The following is a 23,293-nucleotide window of genomic DNA, read 5'->3' as shown; positions in this document are numbered from 1 at the left end:
TGAATGCCTTACTGAGACTAAAGGCATGTTAAATTGTTTGGTGCTTTGTCCAGCCATTCAATCAATCTTACAGGATTTGGCTCCAATTTTACTATAAAGCAATCTGGTTTTCCTATATGAATAAAAAAGAAATCTTAATTGCACATCATAAATCCATTTCCTGTTCCCTGTGTTGTGTCAAACATTCCATCTCTGTGGCTTTTGTTTCATATACTTTATTCCCTTTGTTCACAGTGCAGTGTAGAATTGGAGAATTCAGCAACTGGGAAAAAAATCATACAGATGTCAAGACTATCACTTCCAGTTCAAGATTATTGCTCATAATATTTTCTCTGGACTAGCTCACACCAGACTTCAGTGGTTCAGAAAATAGTACTGCCCCTTTCTGATCTGCTTAAAGCACTGTTACTCAGACCTCACACTGGGGAGAGGAATTTCAGTGCGAAGGAGATATTTTCATTGCATGGTAGGCTAAAAGGAAAACCATCTTCTAGTGAACAGTGCTTTTCCAAAAAATCACTGAAGAGTTACTACTAGTGCTGTTATCCCCTTAGGAAGATTAACACACTACACCAGGAACAAATAAATAAATCACACACACTGTCAAGCAGACATGGGAAAAAAATACTTCTTTTTTAATGAAACTATTGGTCAAGTGACCTTGTTTCGACCTGGGTTCGGGCAGGAGCCAGTCCCTGTGGAACAAATGTAAGAAAACTGTACTTGAAATGGCTTTGGTGTTTGTTTTTTGTTGTTGTTTGGTTTGGGTTTTTTTTGTTGGGCAGAGTTTTAAAATAACAGAGAAAAATCAAATCCACTCGAATAACTGATGTATTTATTTTCTTATATACACTTAAATATGGCACATCTGACAGTAGTTGTACAATAAACACAAAATGATAATCAAAGCTGAACAGTAGATCAAATAACTCAGTGCTGAACCTATTAGAAGCCAAATCCTGTACACTGAATTTCTGAAGAAAGTTTTACCCAGGAGCTGCATTAGCTAAGGATTCAGAGGCTAAGATTATCAAGTCTCAATTTCTGAACGACTGGCTGGAGACTGTGACTCTATTTCCAATACACAGTTTCATCTTCCATAGTGTAACATTGAACTGGTACTTTCCAGTCTTTCTTCCATGCAGCCAGAAATTCATCAGCTGTTGTTACCTCTTAGAGAACAATTACCAATGTCCCAGAGGATTCACTTGCAGTTAGTGATTACTCTAATAAATAAATGCAGACTGGATTAATTCTTCTGCTAGTAATGTGGAAGATGTTCATGTTTACTATTATTTGAAAGTCAGTGACAGCTACTTGCAAAGCAGTGGATTTTCGAAGAATAGGGGAAGCTCAGTCAAGGAGTTTCTCTGCTTTGGGACCCATGAGAACCTCTCTTCTCCTTTGGACAACGACAATGCCTGGAACACACTGGTTTGGCAGTTGGGCATGTTCTGGGTTGGGATGGACATCTGTCTTCACAACTGTTTGATTAAGGAGAAAGAATACAAAAGAGGAAAGCATTTTAATATGAAAATTCTTCACGGTCACATTCCTCAACTTTTTCATCATTGAATACTGCAATGCTTCCTACACACTGGGAAAGTGTTGGCATCCTACAAACAGAGGGAGACAAGAATTTGCTGCCTCACAATTTCTGTCTACAGTAACAAATCTTGTCCATTTGTCCAGATTCACAACTTAAGTGATGCTTTCCTTTCTTAAGACCAGCGAAGTCCTGAGGGTTAGCATTGGAAAGTGCTGCCCTTGGACTCTGCAAAGTAGCTGATCTCACTCACTGATTCAGCTTTGCTCCTCCATAGATACTGCATGGAAGTCTGGCATTAAGGTCCTGTATCCAGATTTCAGGAATTTTCAGAAGCCAAATTAATGTAAACAAATTATTTCATTGCTCCCCTCCCACCTGTCTGAAACATATAAATAACCAATTATTTCATGCTCATTTTTAGCTCTGCTAATTGTTTTATCTATTTTTATACTTGCCAACTTTTTTTGTGTTTGTCCTTGTTTTCAAAGCTGAACCTGAAGATGCAAATGCTAATTCTTCCACAGCATCTTCCCTGTCAATGAACCTATGAAGCCACTGGGAATGAACCCTGTGGGTGACCACTCAGTGAGCTACAGCTCTGCCAAGGTACCCAGGGAAACTGGATGCTGACTGTCCTTATATAAACTTTGAGACTAAGCTACTGCTTGCTCCTGGGTCTCTACACAGGACCAAAGCCTTCTGAAAAATTAAAAAGAAATTAACTAATCCATGAAAACAGGTGTTTTAAGAGGGCATTTTCTATCTGAGGTAAGACACAGAAACCTCAGAACTAATAATACAAACAGATTAGGGAAATTTATGGAGTATAGTAGCCCCAGAACCATTTTCCTGCGTCTCAGTGGAGTCAGAGCTGGTTGAGTAGATTTATATGTGTACAAAATTGCATTAGGTTTAGAAAATTACTTGCTCTGAGGACAAACTGGACAAGGAATGTGCTGTGTGCTCTGTGTGCAAATTTAGGGAGCCTTTCTCCCTAACCATCCATGAGATTGCCTTTAGCTGGTGCAGAGAACAGCTGTCACAGGATGAGCTCCGCCTACCTACAAGACCTGGTATCTCATTGCAAAAACTAATGCCAGTTGTAGTACAGTTTTAATCTTCATTCCCTAAAGATTAGCACAAAAAAAAAAAGGTAGCAAGTATTGACACTTGAATAGCGGCCATGTCCAGATTTCTTAAAAATACAAACAAGCCTTATATTCCTTTTATATGGTAAGTATTGTAAATATAATCTCTATTATTATTATTATTATTATTATTATTATTATTATTATTATTATTATTATTATTGTCCCAAGTGGAAATCCCAACCAATTAAGCACTTACATCTCTAATTCAGCTCTTTCAATGTAGACACTGAATGGCAAGGATCACTTACCTGCAGGTTTCAGCATGAAATATCTTGTGTTTTAGAGCACAGCTCTCCTGGCTCTCCCTACACAAATAGCAGCTGCAGTTCTCTTTACTTTGAAAGAAATCTGTGGGACACTTATGTCTACAGATGCATTCACAATTTTCTTCATCAAATTCCATATGTTGTCCACACATAGCCAGCTCAGCAAGAGGAGGGAGTCCTGCAATGGCACATACATCTTTTATCAGTAAGCTTTACATGACTAAATCCTGCTTTTGAAGATACTCTATATGTTCTATATTCACTAGGAATCACTCACACATGTACTTCCTGATAGATTCTAGACTTCACAATTTCTGTTGCAACTTCCTGAGCAGAAATGGACTCGAGAGGATTGCGCTGATTATTTCACTTTATTCTAATACTGCTATTTCTTGTAGGTTGAACTTAGCACAAAAAAGTTTTGGGTGATGTATATTGCAAGCGTTATGTTTTGGAATGCAAAAATATTTACTGGACAGCAAGATTTAAAAAGATAATCTTAAAAAGGATTTAGTCTATACCCATGACAAAAAAGGCACATCCATGCAAACTACCACACCCACCACATGTGTACTTCACTACACAGTCACTGCAGAAATTTTTTTAGCAGTAATGTTATGTCTACTAGGGGGCAAGCAGGCCTAGCACTTCAACAAGGAGCACATTCATATTTGTCAAAGATGAAAGAAAATACTTTGTTTCAGAGAAAAACCAGAACAGCCAAGGGAACTCACTGTCTAATGTCTCCCCTGAAAATGCACATCTGGAATACAATATGAAGCAAATTCCAGCAAAAAGGGAACACATTTTGTGAAAGCTGTATTAAAGCAAGCAGCACATCCCTGGTTAAAGGTCATGGCATATAAGGTGTCTTTGGGAAGGTAATTTCCTGTAGCTTTACAATTAGCTCTTGGATATAACCTATGGAATGTGAAATGTAAGCTGCACCTCTGCCATCTGATCCCTCATCTCAGTGGCCAGCAAAGGCTTGCACCTTACTTGAAAGAAACTTTCATTATTATTCACTCAGTGATGAAAAACCAGTATCTCAACAGAATAAAACCTAAGGCCTATTGAAAGCAAGGAAGAGTCTGCCCAAAATTCTGGGAAGACAAACCCTTTCCTTTGGGTGATAAAACCTGGCATGTGTGAAGTGGTGTTGAGTGTTTCTATCTCACTTTGTTTCAACATCAAAGACAGATTTTAAGTTATTTTGTCCCAGCCACTTGCCAAACATAATGTACTTCAGAGAGTGGTATTTTTTCTGAGGAAGTATTGAGTGTATGTCAACAAAGGCCATAATTACACTAGCCACAGATTTTAATGCTCCAAGCTGACTATACAAAAGACTGAGTTAAGAGGGCTCTGGCTATTCTCAATTCTTCAGACTCAATCTAAAATAGAGTACTAATCTTTTCTGGATTGAAATATCTAACTTGTGTTTGACTGCCTACCCTGATGGTCAGAGGATCCTATCCAGAGTGAGAAAAGATCCAACAGAAACAACTATGCAAATTATTTCTTGCTTATTAACATTAAGAGACTGCAATCAATAGACCAGTTTATGAGGTGATTTAGCTTTATTTTAGTTTGCTAGTGTAGGAATTGCTTGCCAGATTGATTTATTGTTGCCTTCAGTGGTTTATTCTTTCTCTTGCTGAATGTAGCTTAAAGCACAAAGGCAAGGTTTATTTCTCTATCTGTTTCCTCTAGTGCTATGACTGTGTTGTTTTGACCAATACAATTTCCCGACAAAAACAATTTTAAAAAACTTTACGCAGAACTTGGAGAAAATTTTATTTCTCTTAATATTTATTGCTAGTAGAGTAAGTTTAGACTTACACTATTACCACCCAGAATATTTCCTGCAATTTTCTTTGACAAATTAAAATTTTACAGGAGAAGCAGAGGAAGAAAGGCAGTTACTATTCTTCTACAAATTTTATCCTCTTCCATTTCCTTCCACAGAGTTGAAGTATACATAGTCCTGAATATGTAGGGTATATCAGTTTGAAAGACTCCTAAATAACTTAGGATTATCATTAAAAGTACTCAAATATTTTGAAAGGTTAAGGAACTTTTTGCACTGACTCCAGCTAATGAGCAGGACTGGTTTTGTCTATCTTATTGCTTATTAATTATTTTCTTAAGACCAAAAAATAAAATAAATAAAAAAGTACCTGCTCCATACAATGTATTCTAGGGCATTTTTTCTACAGTTAAGAAGTTTCCCTAATGCTCATCATACAATTTAAGGTGCACGTTAAATAAAAATTTGCACAGGGTGCTTATTTCACAAAATCTTGTAAATACTTTCCTATGTCCTTCTCAGGTTGCTGATACAGAGAGTAAAACATCCAAGCAAAAATACATGAGATATGGGGAAGCATATATGTGTGTTTATTTTCAGGTGAGTTTCCATACCATAATCCAAGTCTTATCTAGGGATGTGGAATAAAAACTTTAACTCTCTCAATGGAAAAAAATTAAAAGACCAGAATGAGAGACAAAGAGCTTGGAGAGAGTATGCAAAAGTGTCTCTTTGTCATTCCATCTTTACCTTCTCGTCTGCTGGAGTGCTGTGTGTCTATAACACATTCACATTTGTCACTATCCCAGATCCATCCATTATGGCAAAATTTGTTGGCAAAGGGGCATCTGGAAGAAAAAGAAATTGAGATAGGAATTTAAAAAAGATAATTAGGGGCATCAGAGTAGCCATTTGGCAAAATGAGCTGCTGGTGTGCTGGGTCTGCTGCCTGTCCCATGTGAAGGCGTGGCACCTGTGTGCATTACTGCTGCCAACAGAAGGAATGGGGTCTGGCTGGTCCTGGTGACAGCGGGGAGCTCCCTGGTTCCCAGTGGCACAGGAAGGAAGTTTAGCACCTATTTCAGACTACAGTCTTAGGAAAAAGCTACAGTTTTGCAGCTCCACTTTTGCATAAAACAGCTTTACCCCAGGCAAGGTGGTCTTTGTCCTGCAGTATTCATGTTGTGTAACTTCACTGAATTTTGCCTCGCTGCCAGAAGGTTCAGTTCCAGTTTAATTTGCCCATGCTTATGGATGCACAGGGGACTGTTTCAGTGTCAGAGGAACAGATTGACTTGCAGGCCCTTTCCTCTGGGAGGGAAACTCACAAACTGAAAAAAGACTGAGGTTCTACTGTGTTTGTCAAAAAAGCAGATTCAGAGTGGCCAGCTGAGGGAGGGCTGGAGTGGCTTTGCTGAAATGACACCTCTCGCCACCCCAAAGTCCATCTCAAGGGCAGTGATAAGCAGAATGCAGGGCTTGACAGAGGTTTTCCAGCTGACTTCCAGGGATTCACTCAAACTATTTCAGTTTCTAGAGTCTTTGTTTATTTATGTAGCCTTTTCTCACCAAGAGTACTAATATTTTATGCCCCATTTTGGAGTGAGATGTGAGGTCACTTTTCTCCTGTCCATGAGCCCAACAGATGCAAACCAAGACTGGATCAAAGAGTGAAAAGCCAAGATTCACACTGATTCTGACCCAGTACGCCATACAGTGCAACAGAGGGCTTTAGCTTGAGCACAGGACTCAGTGTGCCCTGGCTAAATAATGCACAAGCAGAGTTGCTGTGTCAGGCTGAAAACGTCTATGCACACATTCTCAAATAGCTCCAGAGGAGCATAGTGCCAATATGAGCACTTTGAGTCCCTGCTGAAGAACCTAAATATCTTAGTGACTCCAGATGCTGCTGAACTGGCCCTCAGTTTGTTGGATTCTGATGAGCATTCACTTAAAATTCACATGGTTTGGGTGAACTTTCTAACCATGAGCGACAACCAAGTTATTCAGAAAAACTGTTGGGATAACAGAAAGAGAACGGACCATTATAACATTCAGAGAAGGACAAAACAATTTCCATGTGTGTAGAAGTTTGCAAATGGGGGAACTTACCCATCTTCCTCAGGGTACTGGACAGATCTTCGTATTATGGTGTACTGCTGGCGCTGGGTGTTTGATGTACACTTACAGGCTGTGTGATTGGCAATTTTGATGGGCACAGGCTCGGGAACACTTGTCAAGGGAACCGAGATCTCAAAGAGCTAGATGGCACAAATAGCATTTATTTTTTAGTTTCCGTTCTACAGTTAATAATTAGTTATTAATAATAATTAATAATAACAATTTAAAAGAAAAATCTTGTATTCTTTTCCACCATTTTTCCTACCCATGCTCTTACCTAGAGGTAGTTACCATAAATATAAATGAGCAGAAGTGCACTGAGGGCTTTGAAGAGTCAGCAATGCCATCAAGGTAGAAACTTGCCAAAACGGGCATCCTAGTGCTGTATTACAGCTATTAAACACCCAAGACTACTCAAAATTATTTGCAAGCAAACACAAAAACCTCTTTTGGATGCCAGGGCCAAATGGGAAAGAGGTAGGTGTTGAAAACTTTGTTTTTGGTTATACCGTCAGATGAGTCTCCACTACTTACAGAGACCTATTTAACTGTCCTTGGGTATAATCACAGTATGCATCTTTAGGGACCTAACTTAACCCCCAAAGCCTCCTCAGAGAGGGAAGAAACAGGAGTAAATAGAGGAAAGTTCATTCTGCTTCAGCTGGATTTCTGCAGGGAATCATCCTGGAAACGTCTCTCTGTTGACTACAGCAGGAGCTGAAGGAGCAAAGCAGCCTGCCTTCAGAGCATCCAGGTTGTTGAGTGATCTCTGAGTAGGCCTGAGGAGGCTCTGGTTCCTTGGGCAGCTATGTGTAGGAGCTGTTGAAGGGATCCACACTCCCTCTGCCCCTCAAACCAGCTTCCTCCCATGGAAACCAAAGCATTGGGCACCTCCTGGTGTGCCAGCAGGTTTTGGCTCAAAGCTGCATCCACCTGCAGGGACTGAGTATTCCTAAGCAGACTGCTTAGGCATTAAAACTTATGTGTGGCAGTGTCTAACTTTAGATGGCATCAATATCCTGCAGTCGATATTTTATACCAAGGGGAAAAATTCTCTCACTAATATGGGAATATGGGAATAATTCTATTAGTTGAATAAATCTGAACTGATGATGGTGTATCCAGAAATGGAACTTAGCTGGGGACTTTTGAAGGAATGCTTATTTTGAAGGATGCTAAAGGAATGTTACACTCTGCAAAATTGCAGTTTTTCAACAAACTTATGAACTGTTGCTCAAAAAACACATAAATAAATAAATATTTCTTAACCTGACCTAGCTCCCTGAGCTGATCAGATGTCTTCTGTGTGTGGCCAACAGCTCATAACAGCTTTCTTCTTCGGGTGTGGAATGAAAGCAACTAATGAGCATTGACGCAAGAAGGACAGGCCCTGATTTATTTTACTCCAGCTATATTCCAATACAACCAGACACAGTGGAATTGCATTCCAACAAACACAAAATAAATACAGAAGTGAATTGGACCTGTTCCCCATAAGGGCTTCAATTTTCTTTTTGAAACAATTGCCCTTGATCTTTATTATGATTTAAAGAAAAGGCTTTTCATAAGTAGAATTTCATTTATTATGCCAAGTGAAATAGGAATGCACAAGACGAAGGTTTATCAAAGAGGACCAGTGTCCTGTGCTTCATCTGTGGGTATGAATCATAGAATCATAGAAAGGTTTGGTTGGAAGGGACCTTAAAGATCAGTTCCAACCCCTTACCCCCTCCCATGCGCAGGGGTGCCACCCACTAGACCAGATTTCTGATGAACAATGGATGGTTTCAGCCACAGGGTGGATTGAAGATACTAAACTTGGAGTTCTGCTCTGTCACCCACGGGAGCAAGATATCTCTGTACATAGCCTCTAGTGGGAGTCTACAGAAAGAAGCTGTCTGGCTATCCTATGCTCAGTTTTTGGGACTGGTCATTAAGACTTGGGTATCACCTGTTGCACATATTTAGTAACTGACTACTGGTTTATGCCTTTCTTTTCCCAAGAGGTGTGTGAATTGGGACATTCAGATCCTGAGGCATGCTAATTAAGAGCATCTGGTCTCTCCTGATGAATATGTCTCCTTTTTTGGCTTGCAAAATTGCACATCCAAAATTATTAGCCAGCCTTCTTGGCACGGATAATAATGTTGAAATACAGCAGCCCAACACAACAAAATTTCCTGGGGTTAAACCTTGGATACAGAAGATTCCCAGGAGACAATGCTCTCAAGGGGTCTCCAGTCCAAGTGACAATATATTAAAGAAGGATATAACTTCTGATCATCATGAGCCTGCAATTACTTTCTCAGGACCTGATTTTCCATCTCTACACATATATAAACAATTTTTAATAATGCAACATGGTAAAATGGTATTGCACACTCCTGCATTCACTCCACATGGATAAAGAATTAATTCTTCTGTTTGTTATGATAGTGCAGACAGATATTTCATAACAGGATCTCAGAAACCAAACATCCTCCTTCCCCTCCCTTTTTGGTGAGCCAGGGTAAAAAGAAAACAGATGAATAGCCTCATTTACCGTTTTCGACACGTAAGTTGTGCTTGTATTCATGCAGCTGAGACTCTCCTCGTTGCAGCAGCCTCCACATCTGAACACATTCACACAGGGAGGCTTGAAAAATTTGTTGGTTGTTGTACCCAGTTCTTTGGCAACTTCCACACAGGTTTCCCTTGGCACACACTGAGTCTTTTGCCATTCTTCATCTATGACTAGAGAAAACAGCATTTTTATGAACAATCATGGCAAAGCTAAACCTCTTGATTAGTGAAGGAGAAGCATTATATAAATAAAAATTAAGTGCTGGCAGGCCATTTGCACTTACTTGGATCAATTTGCACTTATTTGGATCAATCTAAGGAGCAGAGGGAGTCTGAGTGCAAAATTATCCCAGTAACTTACACCAGCTGCACTGGCAGAGAGGTTGTTGCGTTTATCTGCCTTTAGCTTTCAATGCAAATGACCAAAATCTCAGTTAATTCCAGCAGATCAGGTAGAGCTGCATTGGTTTCCCTTAGCTGAGGGTCCCCAGCTCCACAGTGTCTGTCTGACCAAGCTGCCCCACACCCTGCTCCCCTTTGCTCCAGGGCAGCCTTCCTTATTGTCACTTTATCCTCTCTCTGAGTGTACCGCACCACGGACTCAGCAGGGCCTGGGCCTTAGTGCAAAAGCACATTAATGATTACCAGATTCTGGTCAGAGGGTTTGAGTACTCCTGGTGGATGTCAGCCAGAGAGCACAGTTTCCAAAATGCCCAGTGAAATCCAAGACAAACAGTCTCACACCTCAGTACCACCAGGGGGTTCCTGAATAACAGGAATATGAGTTCAAGCGTGAGCTGTCTATTCAGAACACCATAGCATCTTTCAAAGTCTGAATTGCTGTGGACTAATAGACTAGGCTTGACTGATTTGTTAAATTCTGACAGTGAGAAGGAATAATGAATTAACTACCTGAGCCAGACAGACAAAAAAGTGATATTTACCTAATTAACATAATACAGTCTTGAGTTTTGTCAAGAGGTGGCTCTCCTTTATCTGCCTTTTGCTTATTTGATTCAAGTTATGGAATTGCTCATGAGTCATCAATGCTTATGCTTTAAGTTCTTCTTAAAATGATGAAAAACATTTTTCTTCTTTACCCCTTACATCAGGCTTGTGAAATATTGAAAACAACTTTTATACTACTAAAAAATGCTCTCTCTTCAAGCACAGTACACCTCCCTACCTACCTCCCTACTTGTAAAAGCAGTGCCTATGTTTACAGTGAAGTTCTGACAAAAAAGAAATCTTGGAATACTTTTAACCTCCAAGATATACCTCGCCTTCAGGTGAAGATCTATTTTTCTCATTCCTGACTTTCCTTTTGTTTTTTTTAACTTTTTCTTCAACTGACTTTGTATATTTAAATAATTTTGTTTATTCCTGAAAAGTCCTTCAACAGAGTTGATTTGCTCCATTTTTCAGTCATGCAGAGAGTACAAGAAATAAGAGTTTGATGTCTGAATTGTGAAGAAGAGGCATAAATTAAGAGAAGAATAATCATTACAATTAATAGAATTTTCTAGAGCAATATTAGTTCTATCAAACACCAATCTCATCCTAACATTAAAATAGAAACTAAAGTGTTTGCCAAACTCATTAATGTATGTGCATGTAATCACTTCAGATGTCACTTCAATGAGCATAAGCAGCGATGACCTTTCCAGCTACACACATCCTCACTTTATTAACCACTTCTTCAGCAGAAGGGCTGCTACAGCAACTGGCTGCCAAGCAACTGAGTGTCACATCTTGTTCAGAAGCCCCATTGTCACCGTGGTCATTTCTGAGACCAAGCACAGAGCAGTTTCTGAGAAATTTGTCTGTAATACAGTCTTCAGCTTGAAAGTGCTGCAGTCCTTAATGACTGAGCAGCTCAGGGGAGGCTGTGGTTAGATTAAGTGACACAAACTTTCAGTGAATTCATTGTTAAAGCTTTAGAAAGGAGGAACGAAGTCCTGAATTTTCCCCAGTGGAGTTTGGAGTGCTGTGGAAGATACTCAAGTGAAACAATGGTAAGTCTTGCACGGCCTTCTCATCAAAACATTTTATTAAAACAAAACAGATGCACTTGAAAGAAAGGTCACTGTTTCATGACTGGAAAGGGTGTGGGAAAGAAATACATGTTTATGGGCTTGTGGTTTTTAAAAGAAGCTTTAGTACCTTGAACATATTAATATATTAGAACAAAAGTACTTGCTGTCCTGGGATAATTCCACTTTGAATGGAAGAATGGCCAGCCCCAATGGGCTTTTTATAATTTGAATTTCAGCACCTTGACTTTTAATGAGCAACTTGACATCTCTGTGTCTAAATTTAGACTTTCAAAGGGAAAATAGCAAGCAACATAATAGCTGTTCCAACCAGAAAACTTTATCAATATGACCATAGTAAAATAGGACCACAGAACAGTTTAGTTGGGAAGGGACCTTAAAGATCACCCAATTCCAACCCCTCTGCTGTGGGCAGGAACACCTTCCTCTAGACCAGGATGCTTAGTGTTCAATCCAGCCAGGCCCTGAGCACTTCCAGGGATGTGTCATCCGCAGCTTCTCTGGGCAGCCTGTTCCAGTGTCTTCCTGATACCTAATCTAAGCCCTCTCTTAGCTTGGGAAAAGTCCCTCTCCAGCTGTCTTGCAGCTCCCTCTTAGGCACTGGAAGGCTGCACTTAGATCTCCATGGAGCCTTCTCTTCTCCAGGCTGAACAGCCCCAACTCTCTTAGCCTGACTTCATAGGAGAGGTGCTCCAGCCCTGTGACCATCTCAATTCACAGCACACTAAATGTCATAGTGACCTTATTATCTGAACATTATTTATGTTATAAATATTGAGTTACACCATTTTGCCATTGAAAAATGCCCATTTCAATGTTCCCTGCCTCAGTAACATTTAATAACATCTCCTTTTGTCATGCTGTTTTGACAAAAGGGATGCTTTAGTTTTGCAGAAATGTTCGTGTTCATTAAATGAGCAACAGTGAGTAGAGGATTACACCACTTGACTCTGGGTACTCCTAATAACTCTATGGATTTTTAATGTATTTGTGTAGAATTACAAGGGTATGTAAACAAAATGTTTATCACTATTAAAAACTGTCTTAATTGTTCTTTATGTATGTATTTGTTTTAATTTTTTTTCTATACAAAACTTCTGTGAAAAGATTAAAGCCATGCCTGTGATATGAAAATCCTCTTCAGACAGGCACTTGTATACACATTTTTGTGTTGTGGCTCAGAGAAGCAATTTAAGGCCTTTGTTCAGACATAATTTAGCTGAGTAATGGTGTGTGAATGTGGCTGGGGTTGTTATAAAAGTGGTATTGGAACAGGATCAGTAATATCTGATTTCCCAAAAGGAAAGTGATATGATAATATCACAGCAGGATAAAGACAACAAAGATTATCTTAGCCTGTCCTTCATTTAGCTACAGTTTAGGTTTGCTTTTAGGATGTCCATTTGCTGGACCAAAATATAGTAACTGATCTTTTGTTTTTTCATCCATGAATATGTAATGCCTCTTGAGCATCACAGCTCCAAGGAATAATATTCATATTTGCTCCAGATGGAAGGAGTGGGTTGTGATTCTCCACCTTTAGTTGCCTCAAGGTCATCCTTTCTCTGGAGAAACTTCCTCAAACAGATCAAGGTTAGGGCAACAGCTTCTTTCTCTCAATTCCCACACAGACACTGCTGCTGGTGCAGTGCCTTGTATCAGAGCACACCTAATAAAAAAGGGATTTCTATGCCTGCAGTAAAGTTTATTCATTTCTGCCTGCAAACAAGTTCTGAGATAGCACAATGCTGCTCTCCAGCCCCTCATCCAGTCATTCTGAGCTGGTTTTTGTACATTGACTTCTCTTTCTTTTGTGCACTGACATATCCCTGAACATTTTCCCTTTGGAGAGTATGCAGAGAAAATAAGCCTGATTTGGCCCCAAAACAGGGAGGTGTACTCAGGCTGTTGTCTGACACTTTTTCATACAAAGTCATTTTCCAGAAAAGCCCTGTTGTTTCTAGTATGGGTATATTCTAGGAAACCCCTTGACAGATTCTAGGAAACTTCTTCACAGTTTACCACACAAGAATCAGGGAGGGGCCTTGAAGCTGAGATAGACTTGGCCACAAACCTGCACCTACCTTTCAGCGTGTCGATATCATAGAAAGCAGCAGCAAATCTGGTAGAGCGGTGCGAAGCAGAGCGGGAGTCTAAGTTGGCCAAGCTCTTGAGTTTTAGCCTGCATTTCCACAGCTTCCAGTCCTCAGAGTGAGTAATGTGAAGCAGCTCTTCCAGGCTGGATGCTCTCCTGATCTGCTGTTCTGACCGCTCCAGTGCTGACAGAGATGTCCTCTGGAAGGAAAGGGGAAGTCAGAGAGGCAGCACTTTGCAGCCTCTCCCCAGTGCAGCACATGGAGCACTTGTCCCAAAGGGCAGCACATTACTGAGCACATCTGAGTGTGCCTGGAGCAGCACACAGAGATGTCCCAGGCTTAGAGAGTGCCCAGCACCAGACTTATCTACAGGATTTGTGCCCACATAGATTGGGAAGGGGAGATGCCCACTTCACCCTCTTCACCACAGCCCTCAGAACTATTTGACAAATGCAGAGTTTACTGTGTCCCTGGTCTCCAGGGAACCTGGTGGACACTGGCCACATCACTGCTGTGCCTGAGCTGGCCAGTCGTGCCAGAGTGAATCCCAGGTCACCCCACAGGTAACCTGAATCAGTTCAGCTGGTGAGCCCAGCCCATGTGCCTCTGCAACATGCCACCTCGGGTGCCAAAACTTGGTTCCAGCCAAGAGACACCACTGCAGAGTCAGGTGATACATCTGGAAGCTGCATGAAGTACAAGGGCCCATCCATATGGCAGGCAAGCACATCAGCCAACGTGCTGCAAAGTGCAGGATGCATCTGCCCTCTCCCATTGTGACTACACTTGGGTCCTGCCCATGTGCAGCCCCAGAGCTGTGGCTGTGCAGCCGCATCAGCACAGTCACTGCATTTTCCACCTGTGTGATGTTCATGACCACTCTGCTCCCATTGGAGGAAGCTCCCTACAAAGACCTGTACCACCAGTTTGAAGTTAATACTCACTTTAAAAATGGCTGTTTAACACTTCATATTGCACAGTATCCTGTAACAATACTGCTTTCTTTGGCTGTTGCTTTCTGACATCTGTGTTTGTGCCTTTATCAAGGCACTGAGTATTTGTTTCCACTGACTCACCAGATCTGCTGAAAACAGTCTCCAACACAAGTAAGAGGTTATCTTTGTAAAGGTCTGTGTTGCACTGGGCTGGCGCTCTCTCAGCTGTACTCTCTGGTCATACAGTGAACTGTATTTTTTGACTTGCCAGCTGTCATAAAATTCCAGCTCTTTAAAGCAAGGCTGCAGTACAAGAGGATGTCCATGGGGTGTGTAGCAGACAGAAGTCTGAACCAGTGGCAAGCGAGTGCTCTGTGTAGGGCTGGGGAAGGAGTGAGGGAAAGGGCCACCTATAACAGGAAGATTTTTAGATGAGATCTGAAATCCAAGCACTGAGTGCATCTGTTACTTGTTATAAAGACATCTGTGGCATTTAGTTTGCAACAATACAGATGTTAGCCTGTACACATGGGCCAAGTTAATTTTTGGGTAATTACCTTTCACTGACCTAAAATTCCTTAAGTAGTTAACTCAGAAAAATTTGTTTGCTCTCCTTTTATGCCCGTACAGAATATTATATTGTGTTTTAGCAAGTTGCCATATTTCATTATACAGATGGCTGCTTCATAGGTGAATGATTTCTCATGTATTTCATATGTGGTCAAAACTAGAAACCTCATCTCAATACTAATGGACAAATAGCTCTGAAGGAATGTGAATACTTAGCACCAGTAACTGAATTTCTAGACAGTTTTACAAACAAGATACCCAGAATTTTGCTGATCCAGGAAAGCTGAAATTCAGCTTGAGGTCAATGCGTCAAGACTTATTTGTTCTAAGAACCACAGCTTTTGCTCACTCCCATTCACAAACTGTCTCCTTGGTCTTGCAAAACATGCAAGTGTAGGACCAGAGCTGGCATGGTAATGGGACCAAAGACATCAAAACTGAACTCTGTTAAACATTAACTTTTTTCCTCTCTCTTTGTGGTACAAAATAATGTTCTAGCTGAATCAGCATCCAACACTTCTAAACTAGACTTAATTTACAGAGAACCTGTAAAATGAGATGATAGCATCCTGGAACTTGGAAGACATATCCCTGCACTTCTTGTAGGAGTCAGCAGTTTGGGGTGACTAGCTTCTCAATTTCTCTTACTCCTATATCAAGAGGTTTTATTAATCACAGAATTGTTAAGGTTGGAAAAGACCTGTAAGATCATCAAGTCCAACCATCAACCCAACACCACCACTGTCTTCCCCACTAAACAAAGCCCTGATTATTAGATGAGCAAAATAGGAGCCTGCCTAAGCTATTCAGCCCTGAAGTCAATCTGTTCCCCCTTCTCTTGTTTCCTAACATTGATCCAAGCTCTGCAGCTTGATGGGATTGCCTATCACGATAACACAAGAATAACTGTATTCCTGCTTATTATATTTGCCTTCTTCCCAGGGGGAACACATTTCACAGCTGCCTTTTTAACTTCACAGGATTCCCTATTCAGTACAGAATTTCCTGGTGCCCTTTCCCATAACAACAGCACTACAAGAGATAAAGTATGGTCTTTGCCTCTGAGCATTGCTGAGACTAGGCAAGATGGTGAGCTGAAGGCACTGTTGGTGTCCAAGGGAGGTCTGAATCTCAAGTAGTTATAGGATTTTATAGTAGGGACATCTATTTTGTTTGTGAGCTGGTTGCCCTGAGCTCCTTCTGTAGCAAAGACAAGAAATATAGACACTTTCAGAGCACGATTCATTTGAGATCACACTGAAAGTCTTTTTTTCTGGATGACTAGCAAGGCCAGGCTTACCAGATCACAAGAGGTGTCAGTATGGTAGATCTTTGATCAAACATATCTCAACACAGCTATCTGGGGTATAAAACATCTGAAGAGAAGCACTGAATTTTGCCCCAACCTTGCTAAGTGTCAAAACAGGAGCAGTGAAAAGCCCCTTATGTGTTTCTTTTAATTTGTTTACAATGCTCTTATCTAGAACCTTGTTCTAAATGCTTGCTAGAGCACACAGCAGACAGTTAAGCCACCAGAAGGACATCCTTATTGTAGTACACCTTGACCACAGAGGTGGCTTCCCACATCTTAAAAGCATTGAAAAGTAAAAGCTTGAAAAATGAAAAGTGTAGAAGGTGCATCAGCTCCATCAGGAGGGCAAAGCCCTACAGCCTGAACTGCTTCTGCTGGCCACCCTCTTCCTACACCACAGCACCAAATAGATCATTGTCATGAAAACTTTCCAAAGGATTCAATTCTGATCATACTATTTTGAAAAGGACAGCACCAAATAAAAACACAGAACCTCTTACAGTCTCAGATAATACCACAGATGAAGTGCAATAGGGCACCATGCAGGTCTGCAGACTTCTTTAATATACTGCTGTTTAAATTCAAATTCTGTTTAGATATAGACATGTTCTGGCAGACTGAAAAGATCTACTTAGAAGAGTGCAGCTTTGGACAAAAACGTGAATAAATGTGAAACTGGAGGAGGGTGTTAGATTCAACAGAGTCCCAAACTTTCCTATACTTTGATTTAGGATCTTATGCCCTCTCACCTTGATAGCAAGTAGAAAGCAGTTAAAACTAGCATTTGAACAGGAGGGAAGCTCTTCACTCAGCCACAGAGCAGAGGAAAGATACATAGATGTCTGACATTTCACTGACATTTCTGGGAGATCCAGCTCCTCACAGAAAGCACAAGGGGAACAGAACCACTGACTGCTTCCCCTGACTGTAGCCATCTACACATGCCGTTTCCCACTTTTTAGATATCCTTACCTCCCTTTTTCCGTCTTTCTCTGATGATTACATTCCTTCCTTCCTTCCACATTCCCTTCCCATTCTCCACTCTGCTCTCAGCATCTTGAACAGCTTGGATCCCACTGTGATTTCATATTGTTTGTTTTCACTGCTCTCCCCATATTCTGCTAGGTGGGAGTCTAGTGAAACCTATCTCAGGCTGAGCTGGTCAGCCTCCAAGTCTAGAGGAACATCCATTTTTTTCCCTTCCATGCCCTCATCCAACTTTCCTTCACATTGACACAGATTTTAGTAGACAGCTTGAGGGTGAGCTGTCATCATTGTGGAAGTTGTTGGTTGTAATGGTTGCAACCAAGATGTGGAGCAGAACTTCACTGCACTTGGCATGGTACCCATAGGGAGCAAAATCATGAACTCTGGCTCCAGAAACTTTAGAGCATGCATTAAGAGTTGAGAGAAAAACAAATTAGACAAGGGGTCTTTGGGAAAGGACCATGGCAATGTCATTTCCGTGCTCTCAAAATGAAAAAATTACCTGTGAATCCATATTACTGGAAAGCTCCACATGTCCTAAACTTTCAGTACCCAGCAATGTACAGCCCATAGTCCACCAAAGACATAATGCTATTCCCTGTGAGGAATGTTTGAGTAGAACTTATCAATAACAAATATCAATGTAGCAGGTTTAAGTAGTTCATTCTTATCTCCTCAGCTTGCTGCTGCTATTAATGTAAATTTTCTAAGTACATTATCTAAAAACAGATCCCATACCCCGAGATAAAAACTAGATTCATAATTAACTGAAGTCACATGTTTTCCAAAACACTGACCTTTCATATGTTCCAAAATTATTCTTCAATTCAAAGAGGAATATCTGTTTTCCTCTATCTTGGCTATGAGCAATCATCAGGAAATGATAACGCGAGTTAGCATTGTGATTTTTGGATAATTACAACTCTTGTCCTTCCAAAAGAAACCATAATGGGCTATCTTTCTTCTTCCCAGTAATCGCAGATGCCAGGAAAAGCCTACAAGTAGTCAGCATTGGAAAGGAACAAGAGAAAAAGCAGTGATACATCCAGTGGCCACCTTGGACACCGACTAAAATCAGCCACTGAGTTCATTTCCCCACTGATTTATGCTAGTCCAATGTTTGGCCTATGCATCATGTCATACAGATGCACAATCCCACAGACAGCCTGCCCTGCTCAAACTGGGCTCTTTCTTGAGTATTAGTACTGACCATACCCTCTCAGGGGCTGCAGCTCTGCAGTTTGCACCTCTTCTCCACCCTGACAAGCTCCTAGATTTCCTGCTTAGGAAAAATAAATCAAAATTATGTCTAAGAAAGCCATCAGAACCCACCTTTGCAAAACTCCTTTTTGTTTTTTCTTGACATGTGCTGCTCTCTTCAGCAGCATTAATGATGTGTTTCAAGACCTCCTGGAGGTATTTTGAACAACAGAGGAAAGATGTAGAGTACAACAGTAAAAAAAGGCCTGCTAAGGGCCTAAATTTATTTGAGGACCTACAGCATAAAAAAACATATGAGGTTGTATTTAAGAAAACAGATGCATGAATGATCTGCATTGATGCAGATGAATAATACTTTGTGTGCATGGGAAGGCAAAAATAAAAAATGATAGAAACTTATATTTTGCTCAATCTGCCTGCATTTCACTCTGTACTCAAGCATGCTCACAGACCCAGGAAATACATCCTGAAAGCTTTACACATGATTATTTTCCTTAAGCCCCAGCCTCACAGTCTTTCTCTACAGCAGGACATAAACCTCTGCTTAAAGCTAAACATGTGTAAGAATTCTTCTGATAAGGAATGTTTTTCTGAGTTAGGGTCACAGACGGTGTCATGGCAAGTGCTGCATAAATACCAATGGAAATTTTCAGCACTACCACTGTGTCTGGAGCCAGGACAAATGATTAAGGAACCTCTCGATAACCTTGCACTGTTTTATGATCCATCCTCTCAGCAGCTAAGCAATAGAAAGAAGGTAACACATTTATCATGCCAGCTAAAAGCAGATTGTAGCTGCATAGCACAGTGATGATTCTCTTAATGCCATTGTATCACAAACTTGGCCAAACAGGCTTTAGATAAGGTCAGACTAAAGCTTTCAAAATTAACCAATCTGGGGGGTGGAAGTTTTGTGTCAAAATGAGGGCACTTGAACACAGAGCCTGTGTTGGCAGCATGTGAGGACATTTTGAACCTTTATGCCAGTGCTGTGTGCTTTATGCAGCTGTAGCAACTGCATTCAGTTCAAAAGAAGTTATGTAGAAGACAAAGGCTTGATGCAACCAGAAGGTGAATTCTCCCTGTTCCAGTGCTGCCTGAAGGCTAATCTCTAGATTAGAACTAGATTCAAACCAGTTTAAACACTAGGTAGATGATTCATCACCTCAAGAAAATACCAGGAAATTTTGCTTCTGTGTATGCTACACCTGAAAATAACCTCCTTTTCTCTTCCATGATGTATTCCCCAAGGTGATTTTCAACAGTGTATAAACTGATTATAGTTGCAGGCTTATCTTGTGAAGATAGAGGGCCTACAGCTCCCTGCCACCCCACAATTATTAAAAAAAAAATAATCTCGTTCTATGATTCTATTCACCTGAATGAATATGAACTATTTATCTGAGACCCCTCTCATAGATCATGGAGAAAAATAAGGCCACTGGGTGAACATTCATCCCATTCTAAAGCCTGCTGAATTAACTGTGCCTCCAAAATGCCTCTTCCTTTCCACTGATGCTGAAGGATGAATTGGCAGATCACCAGCTCAGCCATAGTGAGGAGACCTGAATCCCACTCAGCTGAGAGCAGTCAAATGAAATTAAATAACCTCCCCTAAACTAAAGCAATTTATGAGGTACACAAATATAACCATCCAGGAAGTGCAATGCACCAGGGTCAGAAGGACCTGGGACTGGCTGAAGGCCAGGAGAAAGCCCTCCACTGCCTGCCTCAAAGCCACAGTGTCCCCAGCCATGCACACAGACTGTGAGCTGATGTGGCCAAGGAACTGCAAGGGAGCTCCCCTGGAAAAGTTTGGTTCTCTCTTGGCAGGAAAATGCCAAGCAGCTCCTGCCATTATGACACCAACACAAAGAACTGCATTTTCCTGGTAAGAATGACAAGCTTGTGTGGAGTTTTTGCAGTAAGAAGAACTCTTTTGAGGGTTTTCATCATTATTATTAGTATTTTTAGCATTATTGTGTCTCCTATCAGTTTGGAGTCAGGTAAAAACATGAAATGCAGAGATGATACCTAACCTGGTGTCTACAGCCAAAGCAAAATATATGAGAAAAGAGAGGAAGGCATTCATCCAAAGGGAGTACCAAGGAAACAGAAGATATCGCTCAGAGTGATGAGCCATGATTTTTAGGTAGCCGGGGCTCAACCATTGCTGAATTTTATCATAACAAATATTGTCTATAATACAGCATCTTGTATCCTTGGGGTGTTGCATAACAGGTAATAAAATAGTGAGAGAATCTTCTGCAGTTTGAAAACACGAGGCTTGGAGGAGTGACTTACTGCCCTATCAACAAACAACTGCAGCACCCCATAAATATCTATCATGAGGCACTAACTCTGCCACATGTCTGACACATATTAGCATGCAGTAATTTTATCATCACTTTGTATTTCACTTCTGAGGAGAGAAAGAGCATTTCCTTTTCAACAGCTCCAGTAAAATCATACTTTTGATTCTATGTCAGCTATGAACTTCTGATATATGAAGTTGCATCCCTGGCTATATTCCCTCTGGAAGAATCACTGTACTTTATTAGCACACAAATAAGTTATTTTTAATTATAGTGAACATGACCATAGAGAGACAATTAGATATTTTGACTTCCTACTAAAATTATTCTCTGAAACATGATGGGCTTGTCATGGGATTTTTAAGCGGCTATTACAGTCTTTGTTATCTCAAAAGCATGGATGAAATTTCAGGAGCATGCAGTACTTCACCTTCAAAATATTGTAAACAAATGCTCAAATCTCTTCTAAAAATGTTTCATCTCTCTCAGTGCACTGCTTTGTCCAGATTAACATTCATTTGAATCATCACAGTTACAACATTAATAACCTGAAGGGGCATTCTGTTTATAGTGGGAACAAGTTTGGGCACTGTGACACAAATCTCCAGCTGTCACTTTTTAATAAGGTTTTTTTCTCCAGTGAGAGCTGTGTTGAAAGCATACAGCGATATTGTTCAAGTATACAGCAAAAAAAAAAAATACACAAAGGGATGGAACTTCTTCCCTGAAGAAGGTCAAGGACTGAAGAACAGGCACAGGAAAATTTCGCTTCCCTCACCCACAGTCTGTTTAAAACGTCTCTGCAGTCCACCTTGAGAGTTAGAGAGTGTTGGCCTTGCTGTGCATCCTCTCAGGAAAGGGTGACTGTGATCACAGCACTCCATCCTGAAGTCCTGTGTGCCATGGCTGCTGGAAGAGAAACTGCACAGAGCCCTGGCTGTAAGAAGGGCAGTGCAGAGGTGCCAGAGCACACAAAGGAGGACTGACAGATATGTCACTGGTGGGTTTGGGAGGAATAAAAAAAGGTCAAACTTATAGTCTGGCCAGGTGTTGTATGAGGTGGCAGAGGGCTGGCAGGGCGACATTGACCTGAGACTGTCACATTTCTCACTGATACATTTGTGATGTTTGAGGGCCTCTTCTGCTAAAAGCCTGCCAGTACATCGTCTGACTGAGACACAAAACCAGAGGAGGAAGAAGCTCCAGACTGCTCCACCTCATGTTCAGTGTGGCAAAAAGCTTCCTCCAGACACTCCTTCTTGAGAGTCTGTCTTCTTGGTCTCCAGTTTAACTTCCACTGAAGAAGGAGACCTAATTACCAATTTTCTAAACTTGGTGGTGATAAAACAGCTTCTACTTTAGCTGAAGATGATATGCTTTCACAAGTAAATCATATTAACTTCTCCGGGGCTTCAAGAGAACAGCTGGTTTATATTTTGAATGGCCTTTTGAACTAGAATAGATCTTTTGTGGTGTTACCACAAACAAATCAGACTTCTTGCACTTTAGTAGCATGCTTACATTATAAAAATCCTTGGAGATGAGATATTTTCATTGCTGTATTCTCTCTTGAATAAACCAAAATATTGAAAGCAAATAACTGAAAACATCAGAACTGGACATGGTTTTGTGGAAGCATGAATCTCAGAATATTTAATATAATTTTTTATGTCCAAAGCAGAAACTGATAATATTTTATCAAAATACCTCTCAGAACTATATACCTTTAGCCAGTTAGGTGTTTACACCAAAATGAAGCACTTTTATCAGCCAGAACACATTTTGAGTATCAGCTACAGCTCTCTTTGAACAAATGCTTCTTCCCACAGCCAGGTCTTTTGGCTCTCATAGGAAACATCCCCCAACTGTGATTTTGAAGGTAACAGCATCCACTGTGCATCAGTTTGCTGTCAGTAATGGAAAAGCTGGGGTGGTATATGAAAGAAAAGAATTGGTCTGCCAAGGTATGGATTTTCTTCCTGTTCAAGCCAAGTCAACTACATTGAGAGTTTACCTTTAGGTCCCTTCTACAGTGATCACACAAAGAACATTCATAATGTCCAGTGTGGTAACTCACTTTTATATCCTAAATTCTACTGACAACTTTGGGAGTCTTACAGTACATTTTCTGAGCTTCTGCTAACATGCTTGCTCAGATGGTCTTGCATTGCTGCAATGTGTTGAGGCAGATGTGCTGCTCAATACAGAGCTCAGCTAGAGCATTATCACTCCACTGTACACCAGGTTAGGTGCTGGCCCAACACTATGACAGGATGCACACATCAAAAATAGCATATTAAATGTGTTTACAAAGAGCGTGTCCAGGCTGTAGTCACTGCCCCTT

The 23,293-nt window shown here is 40.7% G+C and overlaps 1 protein-coding gene across 7 annotated transcripts in view; it reads right to left on the bottom strand.

The window, feature by feature from the left end:
- Positions 1 to 818: 818 nt before the first annotated feature.
- The window catches only part of VEGFD (vascular endothelial growth factor D), a 76,340-nt gene continuing 53,865 nt past the window's right edge, over positions 819 to 23,293 (bottom strand). For 6 of the 7 annotated variants that reach the window (XM_064407623.1, XM_064407626.1, XM_064407622.1 and 3 more), the window contains 6 exons: positions 13,598 to 13,808; positions 9,440 to 9,630; positions 6,889 to 7,037; positions 5,527 to 5,624; positions 2,949 to 3,144; positions 819 to 1,484 (listed from right to left, as the gene is read on the bottom strand). In XM_064407623.1, coding sequence (XP_064263693.1) covers positions 1,358 to 1,484; positions 2,949 to 3,144; positions 5,527 to 5,624; positions 6,889 to 7,037; positions 9,440 to 9,630; positions 13,598 to 13,808 — 972 coding nt within the window. In that variant the 3' untranslated portion in view covers positions 819 to 1,357. Of the gene's footprint in view, positions 1,485 to 2,948; positions 3,145 to 5,526; positions 5,625 to 6,888; positions 7,038 to 9,439; positions 9,631 to 13,597; positions 13,809 to 17,915; positions 18,007 to 23,293 lie in introns of those variants that run through there. The other variant, XM_064407621.1, reaches the window with a different exon arrangement.

The sequence above is a fragment of the Passer domesticus genome, chromosome 2 (genome assembly GCF_036417665.1).
Source record: "Passer domesticus isolate bPasDom1 chromosome 2, bPasDom1.hap1, whole genome shotgun sequence".
Taxonomy (NCBI): domain Eukaryota; kingdom Metazoa; phylum Chordata; class Aves; order Passeriformes; family Passeridae; genus Passer; species Passer domesticus.
Note: the sequence above shows the minus strand (reverse complement) of the source record. Positions and strands in the feature narration are given on the sequence as shown.